At 46.6% G+C, this 21,789-nt stretch overlaps 1 protein-coding gene across 4 annotated transcripts in view; it reads right to left on the bottom strand.

Moving 5' to 3' along the window:
* Positions 1–939: 939 nt before the first annotated feature.
* Positions 940–21,789, bottom strand: part of SMURF2 (SMAD specific E3 ubiquitin protein ligase 2) — a 27,631-nt gene continuing 6,781 nt past the window's right edge. The window contains exons 2-19 of one of the 4 annotated variants that reach the window (XM_072414098.1): positions 16,124–16,162; positions 15,616–15,727; positions 13,174–13,307; positions 12,916–12,981; positions 12,207–12,291; positions 10,025–10,171; positions 9,347–9,549; positions 8,324–8,408; positions 7,237–7,395; positions 6,228–6,465; positions 5,483–5,586; positions 5,010–5,124; positions 4,749–4,927; positions 4,469–4,606; positions 4,083–4,203; positions 3,769–3,970; positions 3,428–3,503; positions 940–3,104 (exon numbers count right to left, since the gene is read on the bottom strand). In XM_072414098.1, coding sequence (XP_072270199.1) covers positions 3,005–3,104; positions 3,428–3,503; positions 3,769–3,970; positions 4,083–4,203; positions 4,469–4,606; positions 4,749–4,927; positions 5,010–5,124; positions 5,483–5,586; positions 6,228–6,465; positions 7,237–7,395; positions 8,324–8,408; positions 9,347–9,549; positions 10,025–10,171; positions 12,207–12,291; positions 12,916–12,981; positions 13,174–13,307; positions 15,616–15,727; positions 16,124–16,162 — 2,303 coding nt within the window. In that variant the 3' untranslated portion in view covers positions 940–3,004. The remainder of the gene's footprint in view (positions 3,105–3,427; positions 3,504–3,768; positions 3,971–4,082; positions 4,204–4,468; positions 4,607–4,748; positions 4,928–5,009; positions 5,125–5,482; positions 5,587–6,227; positions 6,466–7,236; positions 7,396–8,323; positions 8,409–9,346; positions 9,550–10,024; positions 10,172–12,206; positions 12,292–12,915; positions 12,982–13,173; positions 13,308–15,615; positions 15,728–16,123; positions 16,163–21,789) is intronic. The other 3 variants (XM_072414100.1, XM_072414099.1, XM_072414101.1) reach the window with 3 other exon arrangements.

Genomic DNA, 21,789 nt, shown 5'->3' with positions numbered 1-21,789 from the left:
TGTCTGCGTCTCACATTAAAGAGAACCTCCCTTTCCCATTCAGTGTCTGCACATCCCCCCAACATAAACTTTCCCTGCCACACTTTAGCATTGCTGAATGCCTTGCTTATAGGTATGGGGAGTCATGTGACCTCTCCAATGTAGCAGGGGGTATACATACATGCCTGGAGGGGGTCAATGTGGGGACGTTGTCACTTTGTCCTGGTTGGTGGGGTGACAGAAGTAATGAAAGGTAGATGGGTGTCTGTGTGAGGTCACAATGTATTCAGGAGCTGCCATTTCTATCAAGATTAAAGGAGAACTCCAGGAAAATCAAAGAACATTACAGGAGGTGGGGGAGACATTATTGACTCCATGCCTTATGACATACGGTTCCTTAAATTCTGATCTGAACTATTCCAGGTCTTGCCCCATCCTGCAGAGACCCCAATAATATATTCAGCACCATAGAAAACTTCCTGCAGCATGGAGCAGGGATTGCAAAGATGAATATGGTGAGAATGGACGAGGATTCTAAAGAGTCTGCATCTCACCAAATACTAAATGGAAGTCATGTACACATTTATACCCGATTACCCTGAGTTTCTCCTTTAAATTGAAGTGTCAAAACATATTAAATAAAAATCAGGAGACCTAACACCCCCCCACCCCTATGGTTCATCCCTTCCATCTTCATTCTGATCTTTGCTCTGTGAAAGAGCTCCCCCCATGCTCAATGGTTCTTCCCAGCGGCCTCTATGCCACCCAGTTGTGTCCTGACATGGTGGAAGATACCACAGTGCACCTAGAGGAGGGTTCCAAGGAACAAAGATCAGAGAACTGAAACCCCATTTTGCTGCCCCTGCTGTGGTACATTGTTAGGTTTAGAGACCCTATACCTTTCAGATGACCACATAACACTGGGGTGACCCCCCCCCAAACACAGCAAACAGACTCGAATCTTTGAAAATACATTTTAATTAATCAGCTATAAATTGAAGCAAGTTAACATTATGTTGGTATCATGCTGGTGTCACCGGGTTAGTGGAGAGGAAACAGTGAATATGAGGATATTAATGCCAACTCCACGTCTGACCTCGGCAGTGACGGGCAGAAATTCATCATGGCTCCCTTGTTATCACCCTCCCAGGAGAGGGCGCTAACACCATGCAGGCTCTAGAAGATACCTGGACATCACTAGCCAGAGATCAGAGTGTGGATTGCAGGGGGGAGAAGCTTATTTTCCTTATACAATAACAATTTATTTCTATGTGGAGTCTCAAACTAATAATCCACCCCGGCAGAAGGAGAGTTCCAGAAAGTGGGCAAAAAAAAACGAAAAAAAAAAAACGTGAAACAAACCCATCGTTGTGTGCAGGACGACCGCCGTCACATGACCATAAGACATCAGTGCAGCGGCTCCATTTCATACCGTAATAAATGAAACATTAAAACCTCAAGGACTGGCATACAGGCGGCCATCTTGTAGCCTGGCACAGTGGCCCCCACCGTAGCCAATGGCTGTGAACTAACTCAAAACATCTGACAAAAGTAAAAAAAAAAAAAAAAAAAAAAGATCCCCCGTGACTGTGAATGTGCCAACAATCTGGAAGTTTCCCCCTGCCAGGGCGAGCGGATTTCCACAATTTGCTCTGTTTCTTGATACGGCTAAAACAAAGATGGCGGAAGGTGAAATGAGCCCCCGGCCTACACAAATAAGCGCAGAATTTTCACAGAAAATTCCCTTTTTTCTATCTATTTACATATGAGGACCAGGAGGAGACAGAGCAGAGAGGTAGGAGGCCGGATAAAGCTTCTCAGACAAAATGCGACAGTGGCCGGATGGGACGGGCGATGGGCTGACGTCCTCACGTAACTAAAATTAAAAATCCCCCCCCCAAAAAAAACGCACTGATCGCAAAACCTTGTGTCTGATGCAGAAACAGAAGCGGAATCAGTGGTTTGCCACAAAGAATGAACACTTCTGAGGATGCAATGTGGTCGGGAGGAGAGTGTATAAAGAGCACCTGTCACTGCACACATCCTGCCATCTACACAACAAGAATACCGATTGGGTGAATGGTGTGCACATGACTGCTTTCTCAGCCAATAACCTTCATGATAGGCCACATATTGCAGGATCTTACAGAATAAATCAGCCTCCCTCCCTCCATCACATCGCCTCAGTTACATCAGCAACGTCATCAGCTTTTGGCTGCATTCTGCTGTACGGGGTGCGGCCACCTCTGACATCACACAGGGAGCTATGATGTCACGGGATCCCTACGATCTGTTTATTATTGTATGTTAGGGATCCCTACTATATGTTTATTATTGTATGGTATTTCCTGGAGCTACCTACTGATTACCTGGAATATTGCTGAGGATGACAGGACATCTCCGAAGGGACAGGTGCACTTTACATCATAAAAACACAGACCTTTATACACAAGCATGAAAACATTGGGAACATAAAATACGAGGCGTGTCGGGTATTAAATTATTCCATTAGGAATTATATTAATAAAATAAGTGGTGAATAGCTGGGATACAGACCGACGGCCCACAGGGTATCATACATCCAATCCACTGGAATGGGCATTGGGTCCTCGGGCCCCCCCCTCTCCGGGACCCTTTATTTCCTGAACAGGCCTGTAACAGATTGGTTTGGCCTCTCTCCTGGCCGGCAGCCATGATGACAAAGATCCGGGAAGAGGGAATGTAATGGATAACCCTTTTTTCATATAAAAATAGTAGTCTTTATATGCAGAGCGCTGCCTTCCCATAAAAAGTCAGCGATCATTTAAAGTTCAAGATATTTGTTTTAAATAGCAGCTAAGTCGTGAGCGCGGTACGACTTTTTCATAATGGAAAAAAATATATATATATTTATATAATCCCAAACCGTCAGTTTCTGTCCTCGTTCACAGTGCCCCATGGAAGGAAGCCCCTCCCCCTGAAGAATGCCAGGGGAGGGGCCTGGGAAATAGCGCTTTATAAATAAAAGTCTGCAGATGCGGCGCTATCATTCCACGGCGAAGCCGCAAGTCTCTTCTATGGCTGTGAGAAGCTTCTCGTAGAGCTTATCGTAGGTCTCATAGGGCGGGATGTCGATGCGGTTGAAGCTGCGGTAAAGAAAGAAAGAATTACATTTTTATCTAAAAACATTTCCAAGACAAGAAAAATCTAAATCTGAAAACAGAGAAATCTCCAATGACCCCACTGGTGTGCACAACGGCTGCTGTCATTACAATGGTCACCATGGATCTCCCGGAACACCCGGACATGGGCACCAGGGACTGTGCTAAGGACTGACCAATGAAAGGAGGACAAGTGATAAACTACAACTGAAATATCCCTAAATACCCCCCAATATTACCGACATCTGTCCCATCCTTCACAATAGATCAAACACATCTGACAGACCCCGACCTGTGCAGACACTCACCATGTATGAGCCTTGGGCAGGTTGTTGGTGTTTGCATCGATCTGATGGATTGTGAAGAGCCGAGGGCCGGCTGCACCTGTAAATGGGAAATCAAAAAGTTAACAAAGAGCAATGAGGAGGGGAAACGATGACTGACATAAGTGGTGGGCTAAGGAGAGTCAGGCCGCTGTGTCTAGTTAGCGCCCCTGTAGATGTCAGGATGCTGGGTGGGGGAAATGTAAGGACAAGATTGGCAGCTATGGTTACAGCAGACGGTTCTTGCTCCAGACACTTCCAGGTCTATAGTCATTTTCTAACATTGCCCGGCTCCTCGTGGGTGAGGCTGACAGGTAACGAATTACCTTGTAATGCTTTGAAGCCTTGCAGAGGGACGCGAGACGATCCGGTGACGAACTGCAGCAGCCGCGCTCTCCTTTCCTCATCAAACGACTCCACCGCCTTCCAGAACCATTTCACAATGTTGCTGTCCGGTGTGCAGTGTTTTAATCTGGTGTTGGACTTCCAGTCGTTCACGTCGATCTTCCCCAGACCACATATGATCAGCTGGAAAGGTGGGGAATATTAGTGTAAATGGATCAGCAGTACTACAAGTGCCAGCACTCCCCTTCCTGGTATAGGTCGGTGTCACACAGATAGCCCTCATTGAACGACTTACCTCCAGCTCCTTCTCATCAAACGCCTTCAGTAGGTGCTGCGGGATAACTTCATTAAATCCTTTCTGCAGAGCCAGGAACTGCGCCTCGATCCCCCGCAGGAACCGCCAGTTCACATACAATCTGGAATCGGAAGAGAACAGAATGAGTGGAATCCGGAGGCTGCCAAGTACGGTGCCATCCGCGTGCACCGTGCCATACAACCCAGCAGAAATGTAATTGTAAAAGGTTTGAAATACTCATGGCATACATGTTCACTGTAAATGACCCGTACATCAGAGATCAGCTTTCGGTACCACAGACAGGACATCCAAAGCATTTCATCTCTGCTGGCCAATGAAAGGGCACACAGAAGTCCCATGGCCATACCCACTGAGGTCTCACCAACCTGACGTATTCCTTTTTGGTTTCTTCGGTCACTGGGATGGTCTTCCCGTTGGGTTTAAGTTCATGTTGAATGAGTTCACCGTAGGCGCTGTGTTCTACGCAGAATGTGTGATCCAACACTGCCGTGATGTCATTCTCTCTGGAAAAAAAAAAAAAAAAACACAAAACTTCATCCAAAATCAGAGCAAATGGCAAAACTATTCTGCCAAACATTGTTTGTCTCCAGGTCTATCAGTATATTGGCCCCTGGGGGCCCTCTGGCCATCTCCTGAGGAACTTACAGGATCCAGACCAGGCTGTTGTGCAGGTCAGGGTCTACAGACTCCATGTCATCTAATGTGATGGGTTTCCCAAGCAGCTGCTTATAAAATGGTAACGTGAAGCCTCCATCAATGTAGTGCCCATGAAATACTGCCATGCCCATAATTCGCCCCACAAAGTGGAAATAGGAGAGATGTTCCTGGAAAAGGAAAATAGACCCCGGTCAGTACCAGCAAATGTCATTACTGGAAACACAACCAACAATAATGGAAGTGACATACCGGATTAACGGCAGAATCTGGATTGATCTGTAGTGTGTAGATGTCATCCCGGGAATACTGGAAGAGGCCATAGTATGGATTCAGCATCTCATGAGACAACAGGTAAAGCCACTCTCTGTAAAATATCAATCAGAAACTGAAGGAAACAATCCGTGCAACATGAATATCAAAGTATAATTTATCCTCAGCAGCCCAGAGCCATCCCAGGACATTGGACCCCCAATGACTGCAGTGTGAAGCAAGGTTTCCCCCTGAATTTAATATTTGCAGCCATTTTTGCTGGCTTGCTGGGTGCAGGCGTAACATTCTATTTCATACTGATTTATAACAAGAATGAAGCCAGTGAAGCCCATACCAGAAAGTGCCTACAAGATAATTCAGCAATAACAGACGATAATTCAGCAATAGACACCCACAGACATCTGGGGCTTCTCCATGCAGAGCACAAATGTTAACAAGAGATAAGTACGTACCTGGCCACACCACCATAGTCCAGGCCTTCCTCTCCTCGAAATTTGATCATAAGTCTCTTCCAAAGGTCTTTCGGCCTCATCTTCATCACCTGCCTGTAGGACTCCTGGAAAACAGAACATTAATATTAAGCTTAGGAGAGAAAATATTCCAAGAGGAGAATATAACACAGGAAATCTGTAACAATTGTTCCTAGTTTTGTATCGGGGTGAAGGGTCGGACCCTCCATCAGGTTATCATTCCGATCTGTCTCCATGCCTAGGCCCGTATATTGGTGACCAACGTGGACTGGGGCTGAAGAGATCTTCCAGGTCAGTGTGTGAACTGATGAACATCCCCGAGTTACACAGCCCTTGGCCAAACCTTAGAACTGGACACACAGCCTTCCGATGCTCTATAACTGGTCATGGAGATGAGTAATGGCCAACAGCTGGAATGGATAATTTCTAGTCACACCCTAGTATGGGGATAAGGCAAATAGGTGCCCCTTAAACAGGGATGATGGTAGTATTTCTAACCATAAACACCCCAAAATGCCAAACCTGTGTGTTCTACCATCATCTGATCCACAAACCATTGTCAGACCAGCAGGAAAAAACAATCATCCTGGCCACGCTTATGCAATATGGAAACCATGTGCAAGAAAATGATGTGATTGGGAAACCACACTGAACAATCATCAAGGATTCCTATCCTGGTTCTAATCTTTGCATCATCACACATAAAACCAATAGCAGAAGTGCGAACCTCAAAGATCTCTTCCCGTGACACCTCGATGCGGCAATGTCCGGCCTGAGGTTGCTGCTGGGACAGCTCTTGTCTGAGGATCTTTAGTTTCTGCACCAGATCTCTCTTGTAACGCGGGACGGTCAGACAGTCCACATCATCAGGAAGCTGACACAAGGATACCACCTGAGGCGGCGGCGGAGGTTGTTGTTGTTGTTGCTGCTGTTGTTGTTGTTGGTCTTTTAGCTGGTTCTGGCGGCTGTGAAGAAACAAAAGCGGTGAATTATTTAGGGGTGAGGGGATTCAGATACTGAGCTATTCTTCCTCTATAACTAGCATTACGTATTACATATTGTACATTACAGAATCCAGACACAAATTGGAGCCTCTTTATACATTGATCACACGATTCTGTCCCCTTACACAGAGGGGAAGAAGATTCATGAGAGGAGCAGAGCTCAGCGTCACGGGTGAACGTGCAGATCTACATTGGATATGTCGGAGTCCACACATAATCTGGCCAGATAAATGGGAGTCTCTTGTAACTCCAATGGCCAAGTCAGGCTGTACCAAGTCCAGAAATGATTACAGCCAATTCCAAGCAGCCGAGTTCATCCTCCCGTCTCTGGAGGCACAGTATGAGATCAACCCACCCAAACCATTTATTGTATATGCGGGGCCAAAGCGGTCTTAGTGACTCCACCACCCCACTGATATACAAGGACATGACAATGGGTGGGCAAGAAAGCTCCGTGCCAGGGCTTCTGAAGGACAGAAGTAACCAATCACTGAAACGGATGCTGAACTTCCCCGGACAGTTCTGGTAACCTCAGGAATAAAAAGAGAACCTGTCAATACCTAATAGCATTAAATATTTAAATTAAAGGTAAATAAAAGGTTTTCAGATTCTATAGGCAGAGCGAGGAGTCACTTCTGTCTCTGGTAATTTACTTTTATGATTATATTGTACACAGGAACGTGATGAAGTCTTAACGAGAAAACCTCTCATTGATGTGACGGCAGCACTCACTTTAATACGAGGTGAAGATTGGCGGATAGCCGAGGGTCAGTGAATTGTGTGGTGCGATTGTTGTGATCTACGAAGTAAACTCGGCCCGTGGCTGTGTTCCTGATCTCCCAGCCTGGCGGGAGGGGGCCCAACTCCTCACAGTTGATGTTGCTAAGATCCCTGAAACAACAAACAGAGGTCAGAAAGAATACAAGAGAGAACACATCACCTTCTCCTCATCATTATCTATCTCCATCTCCTCAACATTCACCTCCCACACCTACCAATTGCATCCTCATTATCCATCCATCTCCTCATCATACATCTCTCCACCCTTCCTCACCTCATCATCTATCTTCCTCCTCCACCTACCAATTGCATCCTCGTTCCTCATCATCCATCCCCCTCCTCTACCTACCAATTGTAACCTCGTTCATCATCCTTCTCCTCCTCCACCTACCAATTACATCCTCGTTCCTCATCATCCATCTCTTTACCCTCCCTCACCTCATCATCCATCTCCTCCTCCACCTATTGCAATTAGGTTACAATTGCATCCTCATTCATCATCCACCCCTTCCTCTACCTACCGATTGTAACCTCATTCTTCATCATCCTTCTCCTCCTCCACCTACCAATTACATCCTCGTTCCTCATCATTCATCCCTCTCCTCTGTCCTCCGCTCATCATCCTTCTCCTCCACCTACTAATTACATCCTCGTTCCTCATCATCCATCCCTCTCCTTCTTTCTCACCCCATCATCCATCTCCTCCTCCACCTGCCAGATGTATCCTTGTTCCTAATCATCCATCCCTCTCCTCCTTCCTCACCTTTTCCCTCTGACTCCATCCTTCTCACACTCTACAAAACCCCTAGACATTCCACAGTAATTTCCCACCTCCTGCACACATACACTTTATACCATTATCTGATCACTAATCACACCCACCAATCACTAACCACACCCCAACTATCACTACATAGAATTAACATTTAAAATAAAAAACGCTAAAGATTCACAAATACATGCAAACAGCCACAGATTAAAAAACAAATACACAGTTTGCAAAAGACACAAAGCTGCTTTTGCCGATGCGTGAACTTACCTGGGCACCCGGGGGTCGTGCCATGTGCTGACACCTGTCTGTGTGTGTAGGAAGTACACCTGACCCTGCTGCGTGGTCCTCTGCTCTGTAAGAGGAGAACAGGAAACATCAGCCAAAGTTGTAAATCTTTCTATGTAAGGCAACACAGACATAACAAACACTGCATTCAGTAGCCCAGGGCTGACGGCTCTGTACAGCAGGAAAGGTGCCAGAAGCTGTACATTGGGCTTCTTACAGAAGAGTTTCCAAGGAGAATGCGGTGTGATCCGAATAAAGTACTGGGCCTGTATCGCTTTCATTTCTTTAACCTAAGCCTACAATCGGATTATTAGTTATATGTACAATATCCAGCCTTCCCTTTACACATTATTTACCCCAGCTCAGGCATCTGGATCAACTCCTACAGCAGATCTGATGTCACCAGATGACGCACTCAGTGTGCAGCTAATAACGAGAACGGAATCGGGTATTAGGTTTGTCTGCTGCCCCCCTCCTATAGCAGATCTGAGGTCACCAGATGATGCACTCAGTGTGCAGCTAATAACGAGATATTTATTAGGACACAGAATGGAATCAGGTATTATTAGGTTTGTCTGGTGTCCTCCTATAGCAGATCTCAGGTCACCAGATGATGCACTCAGTGTGCAGCTAATAACGAGAACGGAATCAGGTATTAGGTTTGTCTGGTGTCCTCCTATAGCAGATCTGATGTCACCAGATGACGCACTCAGTGTGCAGCTAATAACGAGAACGGAATCAGGTATTAGGTTTGTCTGGTGTCCTCCTCCTATAGCAGATCTCAGGTCACCAGATGACGCACTCAGTGTGCAGCTAATAACGAGATATTTATTAGGACACAGAAGGGAATCGGGTATTAGGTTTGTCTGTAGTAAAGCTGCATTCTAAGGATCTCCCCACTTCTGATTACATAATCTGTGCTTCCTTAATAGTTATCATTACCCTATATGTCATCATGGTGCATTTCATGAGCTAGTAAAGCCCCGTGGCTATGCATGAACTCACCATATCCCTCAGGTAGGTCAGGCGGGGTGTGTAAATGTGTTCTGCTCATATAATTCCTGTGTCTTTGTGACCGCACTCTCCTTTCCGTGATTCGTGGGTCAGAGCTCTGGCCACTGGTGGCTCCATTGGTCCCTGTGATTGGCGTGTTCTCATCTACAAAACAGCTCAGAGGCCTCCCAGGACTGGAGTACTCCGATGCCGGCCTGAGGGGATGACAGCATTACAGAGATTACCACCAAGAATGCGAGAAAACCAACCTGCACTGCCAGCATTACATGTAGCGTTCAGGAAGTCAATGTGTGTGAGGAAACAGACAGAAAGTTATATAGGAATGTGTTATAAGGTGACCCATGACACCGCGATCAGCCTGCACAAGATGAAGTCCTGGATTTCTGCTACATCCAATGACAGGGATCTCATTGTATGTAAATTAACACAAACAACATCTAAAATCTGTACCCTGCTGGTCTTATAAATGTACCATTGAAGGGTTCTGTTAGATTTGTTAATATGGCCAGAAATCTTGTGATCTGATCACGTCAGTAAATGCAGAAACCACCACCCAGGACTCTAATCCCCAACATTTATATAACCCCAGCAATCCATACAACAATAGCACAGAAATTCCATGGTGGTCATATAAATGCTTTAATGCGCCAGGTCCTGGTCTGCACTTACCGGGTTGGGCGCTCCCACTGGGTGGTCCGGGTGATGTGGTTTAAGTACTGGATACGCCCCGAGGCGGTCCGTCTTTCCTCCCAGCTACGATCCAGACACGGGAGAGATAAAGCAGTGAGTGCTATTTCCAGGAAACCCAGGCCGGGCCTTATAGTGTGGCCGCCAAGACAAGGGAGAAAATAAGCAGGTGTGATATGAATTATGAGACTAACAACGGGTGGTGGGCTTTGCTGAAAGGTCGAAGGTCAGAGTGGACAAGTGGGCCGCTTCCATCATAGCGAATATCAGTGTCCAACATCTCTAACTATCATTCCCCTGGCCAGGTTTGGTGCATTCTGAGAAATACAGTGCTATGGCAAATATGGCCGTTGTCCGGTGGGAGCCCCCATAATGAGCACAGAAGGGAGAGGATCCCTTATAATGGGCATAGAAAGTGTGCAGACCTGGGATTATTGTGCACAGTGAGTTGGCACGGCTAGGCTTTCAGTGCAAATCTCCCTCAAATATTCGTTCTGTCTGTAACCCAGTCCGCTAGCACAGTGAACGCACTCTGACTCCACCTTTCAGCAAGACTAAGCTCAGAACAGCACACGTGACAGATTAATCAGACAATACACACAGCGAGTCACACACCACCCCGGGTCACATCTAATAGACAGGTTAATACAGCAAGAAAGGAGAAATGCTTCAGTTACACATATTGTTCTAATTATTTCATATCACCGGCTTAGTAAGAGACATAAATTACATCCACACATAAATACATAGATAATGGAAGACATATATAATGGAATTGGACAGCAGGAAGGTAACTGGCCAACACATGGCTGACCACCTGCGTCACAAAGAGACGACTTGTACGCGTCTGCAGCCGACACATCAGTGTGAGGACTTCAGGCATATAAACCATCATTGTGTCTATTATGGCGAATTTCCAAAAATCATAGAAACCTGCCATACTCTCCAGATGACCATTGTACCATTCAGGTCTGGGCACAGATAACTAGTCACCCAGCCATTAGAAATTGTCCTAACATTCAGCAGTGGGGTGACAACCAGAGAACCCTCTATATGTACACTGACCAGCCAAAACATGAAACCCATCACTTGCCTAATATTATGTCCCCCTTGTGATTGGCCAAGACATGGACCCCATGGGATCTCTGAAAGTGACCTGTGATACCTGCACCAATGGGTTAGCAGCAGATCTTTTATGTCACATGGCCAGGAAGCACCTCCGATAGGTACTAATTACTACATACCACAACCCCTCAACAATCTATTTATATGCGAAACACGTTGAATTATGATTCCATTTCACTATGCGAGACCATATTACACATGGAAGATGTCTTTTTTTTATGTCATCTTTTATTAAAGATTTTTTTTTATAAATTATCTGTGTGATTTTTTACTTATCTAAGTTATTTTTTGATTATCTTTTATAACATGTGCCTAAAAGTCCCTTCATCCAATCTTGATACACAAAAAAATCTATTTAATAAATACTCTCACCCATTGCCCAGTCATCACAATTCGCTCGGATGATTACACTTGGCCATTGTTCCCGCTTGTAACATTACCTTCAACAGCTGACTGTTCACTCATTTCCCAATATTCCTCACCCCTTGTGAAGGGTCATTGTAACCAGATCATCATTGTTATCCTCTGTCAGTGGGTGTAATGCTTTGACTGATCAGTGTCTATTCATTGTGAATCACGGATACAATATCATTGTGGTATGGCCCATCACCCAGAGGGGTGAACACATCACTTCAATCCTGACAAAACAGTGTACCCCACAGATTGTTGGGCACCTCTACTAGTGAAAAACTCCACTTTTATATATAAAGGGAAGGGGTTGCTGTTTGTTTCCAAGATTCCAAGCTACAGAAAAAAAAACCCTTTCCCTTTGTTCTTATGAGAGCACAAATAAAAGTCCAATTCAGTGATACACAGAACAGATCACCCCGAGCACAGGCAGCTGAGATTACGTACAAGGAGCAGCTAACGCTCCATACATAGTACTCATACTGAGAGATGCTGCGGTCAGAAATTGGAGTCAATTGTGATTGTTCTGTCTATTGGTTGGTTTATTCTAGAAGCTGCCTGTGCTCTGAGCAGTGACCTTCCTGTACATTTCATGTTAGAACACATAGAAAACACAGCATGCGTCTCTCACCCATCAGGTAAATCATTGTCAAACAGACGACTGCAGTCCACTACTTGGCCACCGGTGCCGATCCGATCTCGGGACTGGAGGCTGACTGTAAGAGAGAAGACAAAATAAAATAACCATTAACCACAACTAAAACAATTCCCAGAATGATCTCCTGACTTCCGATTGCTGGGCATCTTACGGACAATGGATGGAATATACAATGGATGAATGGAATACACACAGGCAGTACACATTGTCTGCTCATAGTTTTTGCTTTCCAGCCCCCTGCAGTGTGGACACCATTGGGTTTTTAGTATTAAGTATTCCCGATTCCCTCCCAACAAAATCAACTCAATGGAAGAAGGACGACATTCATCATCATGCAATCCTCTGCTTTGCTTTCCTTGTATTCCCTTCCCAGCCTCTCACAGCTAAGTCACCACCAAGGCCATCCAGGAGGAGATCCAGTCCAGAACTCCGGAGAGGGGAATAGAGGATTGCTTAATGGGCAGACTGGTTGGCCATCCATGTGTAATATTAACTTAAAGGGGACCTAACATATCAAACCATGGAGCCTGCCTCATGCTATTTGTCCAGGACTATGCCCAAACAAGCATGTGAGAGATGAATGCTGAACTCATTTACATCACACAGACATACCACATACACTAGAGGGTCCAATAGTGACAACAACAGCCTTTATGAACAGTCAGGGCTTATGTGCACTCACCTACTATCTGCCCCCGAACGGTGTCATTGTCATTAGGGCCAAGCTTGCATAAATCCAGCCGCTGATCTGTAGGGAAGAAGAAAGTCAGAGAGATCCAACCAGAACCAAACACTGTTTTATTAATCATGGATCAGAGCGGCCATTATTCCCCATTCTAGAGGATGATAAACCACAGCCATGGCCCAGACAGACTAAGAGTGCAAACAATTCCCAGCAGCAAATATCACATGATGACCGCACAGAACTCTGGGTACTCACATCCCGTATCTTTGAGCCGGTTAATGGCATTAGATAGGAGCCGCACGCAGCCCAGGAAGCCGGCACCCTGCTTCTTGTGGATCTTTTTGTGGTTCCATACACTGATGGTGATTGAGTCTGACTTCCCGATATATCTGAGAACAGAGAATGGGAGAAATGATTGTTCAGCCAGTCTTGTGATCAAATAACTCCTGCTAGGGAGCATAGCTGGTCCAGGAGCCCCCTCTGCACAGGGCCCGGTCCAGGACAGACCTGCACACGGCCCAGTCCAGGACCCCCCTGCACGCTGCACATGGCCTGGTGCTGGACCCATGGAGGAGCAGAACCCCGCTACGGAGCTATACATGTGCCTGCTTCTCTTATAAATATGTGTACAGGCAGATGTTTATTTCATGAGTTATAATATTCTCCATCTTCTGACGGCTGTATGACAGGAAACGTGCAGCTGAACACACATTACTCACAGTCACCCCCCTCCATGCCTGGAGCGCAGTGATCTTGTAGGGGCCACAGAGCCTGCCCAGGGTGACAGCAGGAGCAGAGCTGAGGGAACAGAGTTCAGTTCAGGATACGAGAGATGTGAGAGGTGCCACCCTGGGTTCATGCCGTCCCGTGTTAATTCTCCGGCACACAAAGCTCACCCAATAGGGAACACAAACACACACAAGCCTCCAAACAGCTCCTGCGCCAAGATAAACGCTCTTTTTTTAGCAGGCAAATCCCCTGTAATCTCCCAGCAAACATTTCTGCAGACTCTCCGGCTGGGGCAGGGCCGACCAGGGCATCAAATATGTCAGTGCAGAGCCAGGCCACACAATCTGTGCTGGACCCAGGGCCCGACCATGACCCGGAAACTACAGACTGGCCGCACAGAGCGGGCCAAGACCAGGGACTTCTGGAAATTTCTGAGGGAAAGGCAGTGCTGGGGGTTACATTCATGATGAATGTTTGGATGAATCAAAGCAGAAAAATTATAAAATCTGCTAGAAGACAAACAAACAGCCAGTGGATGGCAGCTGCAGCATCCAGAGCAAAGTACACAAACGCTGCCTGGTTCTTAGTGTTTGGGAAACATTCGGCAATATCTATGTCTAAGGAATTCCCCCAACTCCCCAGCTCAAATGGAAAGGTGAATCACAATGTTTTTATACCAGAAGCTGCACAGTAATACATAACAATCATGAATCTAGGACAGGGCCACGCCAAAGGGTTATCCTGATCACAAATATCAACCAGACCGGGCCTGACTGACCAGAAAGAACAATGAAACCAAATGATTCTTTACTAACCGGACCACTGCTCAACCTGTAATAAGTTCATCATGGCTGTCACGTCACAGGCACTGCCTCTAAAGTCCTGAACTGACAGGTCCTCTTTATAGTCATTGACAAGTCTGGACATAGAAAGAGGCCACATGCATGATGACCCCGCATCTAAAGGGGAACTCTGCTAACTCTGACTGTATATACCATATTATGCAGATTCCTGGACCTCCCTAAGGACTTTAATATTTGTTAAATATTCATAATGGAGAAAAGACAATTATTAGCCAATATTCTGCCATTCCCCCTCCAAAAAGCCACCATTTAAAAGTCATCATTCAAAGATCTATGGGCACCTTTTATCAGCCAATGTCCTGGGAAAGTGGGGGGCACCCTATACCAATCTATAGACAAACATTAATCAGTAGGTCAATATACAGAACCCTGGGAGAGGAGGGACAGCAGATGAAAAGAAAAAGGCAGAAATTTCTTCTTATTGCATCCTCCTTGCAATGTGCAGCACTGCCCCCCCCATAAAACACACAAGCCTGGAGTCCTCCGTGTCAGTAGTTGGCACAATTGCCATGCTGTGCTCCATTACATAGATTTGGGATGGGTAGAAATTATGTGAGTATAACACTGGTCATCCAGTAATTCCACCGATGACCACTGATCTGATCACAGCGGAGTCCAATCATCATTCTTCATGTCTGATCACAGCGGAGTCCACATTCCTCATGTCTGATCACAGCGGAGTGCAGTCACCATTCCCCATGTCTGTCTGCGGGAGGATCACACATGACGATGAATGGAGAACTGGAGGAACAGGTCTGCTCCTCGTTGTGACAAACACAGCTGGTCCGGCAGGTCGGTGAACAATACCGGCACTGTACTCTTTCCTGCATTGGATGAGAGGTCACCTCGGCGGCTCTGTGTACAGTTACAGTTATTTTGTGTCTGATCTACTCGGTTACCCAATACGGGCAGGGACTGGCATCAATAAGCCTTTCAACCCAACCCTTTTGAAAACCCCAGAAAATGTGGGGTAATTGGGGGGTAGGGATTTCTTCCCAGCTATCCCTATAGACTCCAAACAAATATTGCCTTATGTTGAAATGCAACAACCCATAGATCCAAATAACAGCCAATAACATTCCAAGACAAACAGTGCTGGACTTACAGGTCATAATGTTGGTTCCACTTGGGGTCCAAAGTGTTCTTCACCGTGTCCGTAGAGTGACATTGCCCCGACCCGTCCACTACCACCTTGGCAAAGGGATCCGGGAGTCCTGCAGTTGGGGCGAAGGAGAGGAAAGATAACGCAGCCGGCCTATCACACACACATTGTATACATTATGCTGCATATCCCAACATGGCCATATGAAGGTTCTACAAATTCTACCTGGGGTCCATCATTAAAATAATAGATAGTAACCACTGTGTAAGGAGGACACAAGAAACAATGCTATGATACAATTACATCTTTCAAGATTGCCAACAAAATTACTGGCCACCTCCTGTCCTTTAGGTCTTATCATGGAGGGGGCAACAAAAAATACCCCCCCCCCCATTTAAAAGGTTTAATGTGGGCAACGTACTTTACAGCCTCCCTAATGCCCAAACCCTCCCCCATATACAACAACACCATTATTTTTCACCACACAAAGAAAAACTAAGGTGATACTCACTGAAAAAATCCTTCTTCACCAGATTCTTTGCACACAGCACTGCAAGAGAAAAATATAGGATTAATGAGAAGAATAATGGAAAATGTGGGGGATTGATTACCATACAGGGGGAGCACAGGATGGGGGGATAGGATGAACCTGGAATGAACAGATTAGAATCAATCACTACATTGTGTGGAGAACAGGCTGCTCTCTTCAGTGCTGATCACACATGGGGGGGTCCGGGCAACTTTATTGTGCACATGGAGCAACCAACCAGAGTCAAGTTTAGAGATCACATGACTTGTAATCACATGAACAGCACTGCAGGGGACCAAAGCAGCAACTTCTGCAGTAACACATTTCAGGTGAATCACAGACAGCCAGACGTTATAGATGTAAGCAGCCAAGAATGGGCCCTCTGATGGGCCCCGGACACAGATCACCATTGTATGATTACAGGGATCCTGAATTGTTCTTCTGTGATCATGACACCGGTGTGTGTGTGGAGAATGTACATGTTTCCAAGAAAACACGTCCTCTGCTTTGTTATAGGTTTTCACTACAAAGGAGTCATAATGAGATTATCAGGAAAAGTAGATCACTGGTCCTGTTAACAGAAATCACCAGAAAACGTCAAATCTCAGAATAAGATCCCAAGTTAGCCCCCTGATCATCAAATAATCTGCAGACCCCAATAAAAATCCCATATTCCCTCAATTATAGAGATCCCGACATTCTGCAGATCCCAAAACAAGACCATGTGTCCTTACATCAGTCACATAGGGCAGGACAATCGGTTGATCCCAGTATAAGATCCCAGTATAAGATCCTGTATTCCCCTGAATTAAATTAGTCTGGGCAATCAGCAGATCCCAGTGTAAGATACTATGTCATCCTCTGATCCCCAGGACAATCTGAAGATCCTAATACAAGATCTCATCATGCCATGTCCCCTAATCACTCCAGCAGGGCTGAACAAGCCGCAGACCCTAGTATAAGATTCTATGTCATCTAATCACTGCCGTACAATTAAACAAGCTGTGGATCACAGTATAATAACCCAGTATAGGATCCCATGGCACCCCCTGTGCTCCGATCTCTCCTGCAGTGCTGGATATGCTATGGGTCCCATGTCGCCCCCGTGCCCTAAGATCTCGCTCACAGGGCTGGATATGTTAAGGATTTCAGTATAAGATCTATGTATAGGATCCCATGTCACCCTGTGTCCTCTGATCTCTCCTGCAGTGCCGGATTTGCTATGGGTCCCATGGAAACCCCGTGTCCTCAGATCTCTGTATAGGATCCTATGTCACCCCGTGTCCTCAGATCTCTCTGGCAGGGCTGGATATGCTATGGATTTCAGTATAAGATCTATGTATAGGATCCCATAACACCCCCGTGCCCTTAGATCTCTCTAGCAGTGCTAGATATGCTACGGATCCCATGGAACCCCCGTGTCCTCAGAGCTATCTGGCAGGGCTGGATATGCTATGGATCCCAGTTTACGATCTCTGCATAAGATCCCATGTCACCCCTGTGTCCGCAGATCTCTCCAGCAGGGCTGGATATGCTATGGAACCCAGTATACGATCTCTGTATAGGATCCTATGTCACCCCGTGTACACAGTTCTCTGGCAGGGCTGGATATGCTATGGATCCTAGTTTACGATCTCTGCATAGGATTCCATGTCACCCCATGTCCATAGATCTCTCTGGCAGGGCCAGATATATTATGGATCCCAGTATAGGATCTCTGTATAGGATCCCATGTCCTCAGGTCTCTCCAGCACGGCTGGATATGCTATGGATCCCTATACAAGATGCGGTGGTTACATTCTTTGCTCACCATGGCTGGAGAAGCTGCACAGTATAATGAGAAGCTGAATATATTGAATATGATGATCACTTCTCCCTGACTATGAGCTCGGTGTACAATGTTCCCCATATTATTCCCCCCAGCCCCAGAAATGTGTCAGAAAACCCCATAACAGAGCGCACCGCACAGCACCATAAACCTCGGCTATATTGCAGAGCCATGGAGCACAGCATGGTTTGTACCTCGGAGCCCCCAGTGAACAGACAGGGGACACATTTAGCCCATGGAACAAAGTGTACAGCATTTTTAGAGGAGTGCGAGAGGGCTGGAAGCGGTGATAGCAGTGCAGGGAGGTCCCGGGAGGAGGGGAGGGGGAGCGGAGGGGCTCTGATGGACATTTTTGCCATACCAGACTGCTGATTACAGGCTAAAAAACCAAAAGGAAAAGTAAGAGACGGCTGAGAGAGGGCCCTGTGTACATGTAATTCCTAGAATTCCCGGGACAGAGGGGGGAGGGGGTGTTTACTGGAGGCACTGCCAGCTGGACGGGGCCAGAGGTAATGCTGTGCAACATGACCGCCACTGTGTGCGCCAACCGCTGACAGGGATCACATCCGCAATCACACAAATATTCTGTATACAATATAAACAGACCACAACAAATTGTGAGCAGACATACAGATAGTGCAACCAGCACGCTGATAAAACAATCCGATCCCAGGGGGGAGGAAGTCTCCTGCATAGGGATGGGGGAAACCCCTCATAATGGGGGCACACCTGAGATAGGGGACATTGCTGGGGTGTTTAACTCTCCAATGTCTGCACTCGGTTTATGGTGGAGAAACATTTTTGGAAAGAACATCGAATGTGAGTGGAAGTATTGTGTAAGCCAAGGATTCTTTTGCCCCCATTCGCCATTTATAATTTACACGATTTCAGTCACACATCCAAGCAACCAGCAGAAACAGAAGAGGACAGAATTATGTTACAAAACCGGCGATCCGGTTACAGCGCTAGGTAACAGAACAACAACAGGTGGAGCGTGGAGAGTGAGAGTATGGCGGGTGGTAAAAGATGGCGGGCAGAAAAAGAGGAGCATGGGGGCCACTAAATGGATTGGATGAGGGGCCACAAAGTATAGAGAGTGGTAGAACAGAGTGCAAAAAGTGCATTAGAAAGGCAGAGTATGGAGACGGACAGAACATAATACATCGGTAAGATTCAAAGTGCATGGTGACCAATAAAAAGGAAGATGACAGGACACTGGTGGAGTTCAGGGCAGAGTATAGGGACCGGCAGGATAGGGAGTACATCAGTAAGGCTTGGGGGAGAGTATAGGGACGGGGAGGATCGGGAGTACATCAGTAAGGCTTGGGGGAGAGTATAGGGACCGGAAGGATGGGGAGTACATCAGTAAGGCTTGGGGGAGAGTATAGGGACTGGTAAAAACATAGGGGAGGACATTGGGGAGGGTCGAAGCAGAGTAGCAGGGCCGGTGAATCCATAGGAGAGGACATTGGGGAGGGTTGTAGCAGAGTAGGACAGGTGAATACATAGGAGGACATTGGGGAGGGTCGTAGCAGAGTAGCAGGGCCGGTGAATCCATAGGAGAGGACATTGGGGAGGGTTGTAGCAGAGTAGGACAGGTGAATACATAGGAGGACATTGGGGAGGGTCGTAGCAGAGTATATGAAATGGGAGAATAAAGGTGGCAGAGAGTACATCGGGAAGGTTTTGAGCAGAGAATTGGGACAGGTAGAGTATGGCGGAGAGGACATAGGGAGGTTCAGCGGAGAGATGGTGGAAAGTACACATTGGCAAATTTCAGAGCAGAGTACATCAGGAAAGTTTAAAGAAAAGAGAACAGCAACAGGTAATAAAGAGAAGGCAGAGAGTACATCGGACAGGTTCGGAGCAGAGTATAGGGATGGGTAGACCAGAGAAGGCAGAGAGTACATTGGTAAGGCTCAGAGCAGAATATAGGGACTGGTAGAACAGAGAAGGCAGAGAATACACTAAGAAAAGTTCAGAGCAGAGTTTAGGGAGCACTATAAGAAGAAGACTAAGTTGGAGGTAGGTAGAGGTTGGGTATTATTGTGAAGTGGATTGGAGCAGAGTACCAGTGAGGGATGAGAGCACATTAAAGAGGTTCCGAGCAGAGTACAGCATTCAGTAGAGGTGGTCTGGCGAGTACGCAGCAGAGGAAGAGAGTAATGTGGAGTAATTATGAGCTCTCATGTACACAGTATGAGTAATGGGATCCCCTGACTTCAGATCCTGCCTCACTGTACTATTACTCTTTCTGGTGGCAAAGTGACGGCAGAGGACACGCTGGCTCTTCCTCCAGACAGCAGACGCTGCATTTGTTTAGACTCCATCTCCAACATCTCTGTCTGCTTCACAGCATTGTTATAGTAAAGACAAAGCACTTCCCCAGGCGGGAGGGGGATGTGGGGTGACACACAGGGAAGGTCACCGGAAGAGTTCCGTTTACATTTCCCCTTTGTTTGTGCCCAGTTACTCAGCCAATAACCCTGGGGCCATGCATTTCTTAACAAAAACTGATCCCTAAGGGCTAGGTGGAGACTACAGGTAAACCCCCTCCCCCTCAGGGACTACTAGTCAGTTGCTTGGTTTGCCCACCTGCTGTGCACAATGTTGCCACAATCCAGAACTGTGTTATCAGGTCTACCTGCTGTGCTTATTATGAGCAGCTGCCCCCTCCCTGTGCCAAGTTCCTGGCACAAACGTATCATTGGAAAGCAAAACAACTGCAATCCTTTCCTACAATTGATCTCGGTATACCTGTGCGAGGTCACACAAAGAATCAACATCTGCAAATTGCTTTGTACAGAAATATGCAGGACGGTGTCACCCTCAGCCTCCTCAATCTGCCCCATCTGAACATTGTCCAGGACTGTACCCCCACCCACATCTTTCATCTGATTTCTTGTTATATCCTCAGCCAGCTCTCTGCATTGAGGTGACCCCACACATTGGATTTTGTACAATGCCAGGCACAGGAAGGCCATGGCGGGCGGAGCAGCAGAGGGTCACTTTGTGTGGAGTTAGCGGCAGATTGGTAAAAAGCAGTCGGATGTTGAGAAAATCAGTGTGAGGAATGTGAGTGTGCAGGAAGCCGGCCCTTCATTCAGAGACAGTGAATCATTTCCCATTTGGCCGGGTTCCTGCCTACGGGGGCTGCGCTCTCTCTCCAGCATCGTCTTGTAAGGGGCCTTGTGCCTCTTCACCTGAGACCTCGGCTCCTCCATATTCCTGTCCGGCAGACATCCCGCAGGTGTTCAGATACTAAAACAGAGGAACCATAGCTTCCAGTCCTATGACATGGCCGTCCATCCACCTCTACTTCCCGCTCTTTCTAATTTATTTACCCAAACGTCAGTAAAAACGACATTCAAAGTTTCTAGTTATTTATGCAAAGTGAACGCTCTCCTGTCCAAATACATGGCCGCCTTAATGTTTGCATCTGATGCTGCAGTGAGGTTCCAATGTAATGGTGCAGGAAGGGCATGAGACATGCAACAACCCAAAAAACATCAGGGCAGACAGAGCCAGAACTGCTAGAAACAGGCGGCTGGGTTGCAGATATAACTACAGAGTCTAGGAAGAGACTAGGAGATCACAACACCAGGAGGGGGAATATGTCAGGGAAGTTATCAATATACCCAGAGTGCCCCTTTATCTGTAGGACTGGTCATTGCACCTAGAACAAGCCACACCGGTATTTATAAATCATGGAAACATGATGAGACGATACAAACGTCTTACGACAAGTATGCTGCCCATCATCAACATCCCCAAGGCTCCCCAACCATGCCCATTCCCCAAGCACCCCCCAAGCGCTCCC

Source organism: Pyxicephalus adspersus, chromosome 6, assembly GCF_032062135.1.
Source record: "Pyxicephalus adspersus chromosome 6, UCB_Pads_2.0, whole genome shotgun sequence".
NCBI classification, from domain to species: Eukaryota; Metazoa; Chordata; class Amphibia; order Anura; family Pyxicephalidae; genus Pyxicephalus; species Pyxicephalus adspersus.
The sequence above is the reverse complement of the archived record's forward strand: the minus strand, read 5'-3'. Positions and strand labels throughout refer to the sequence as shown.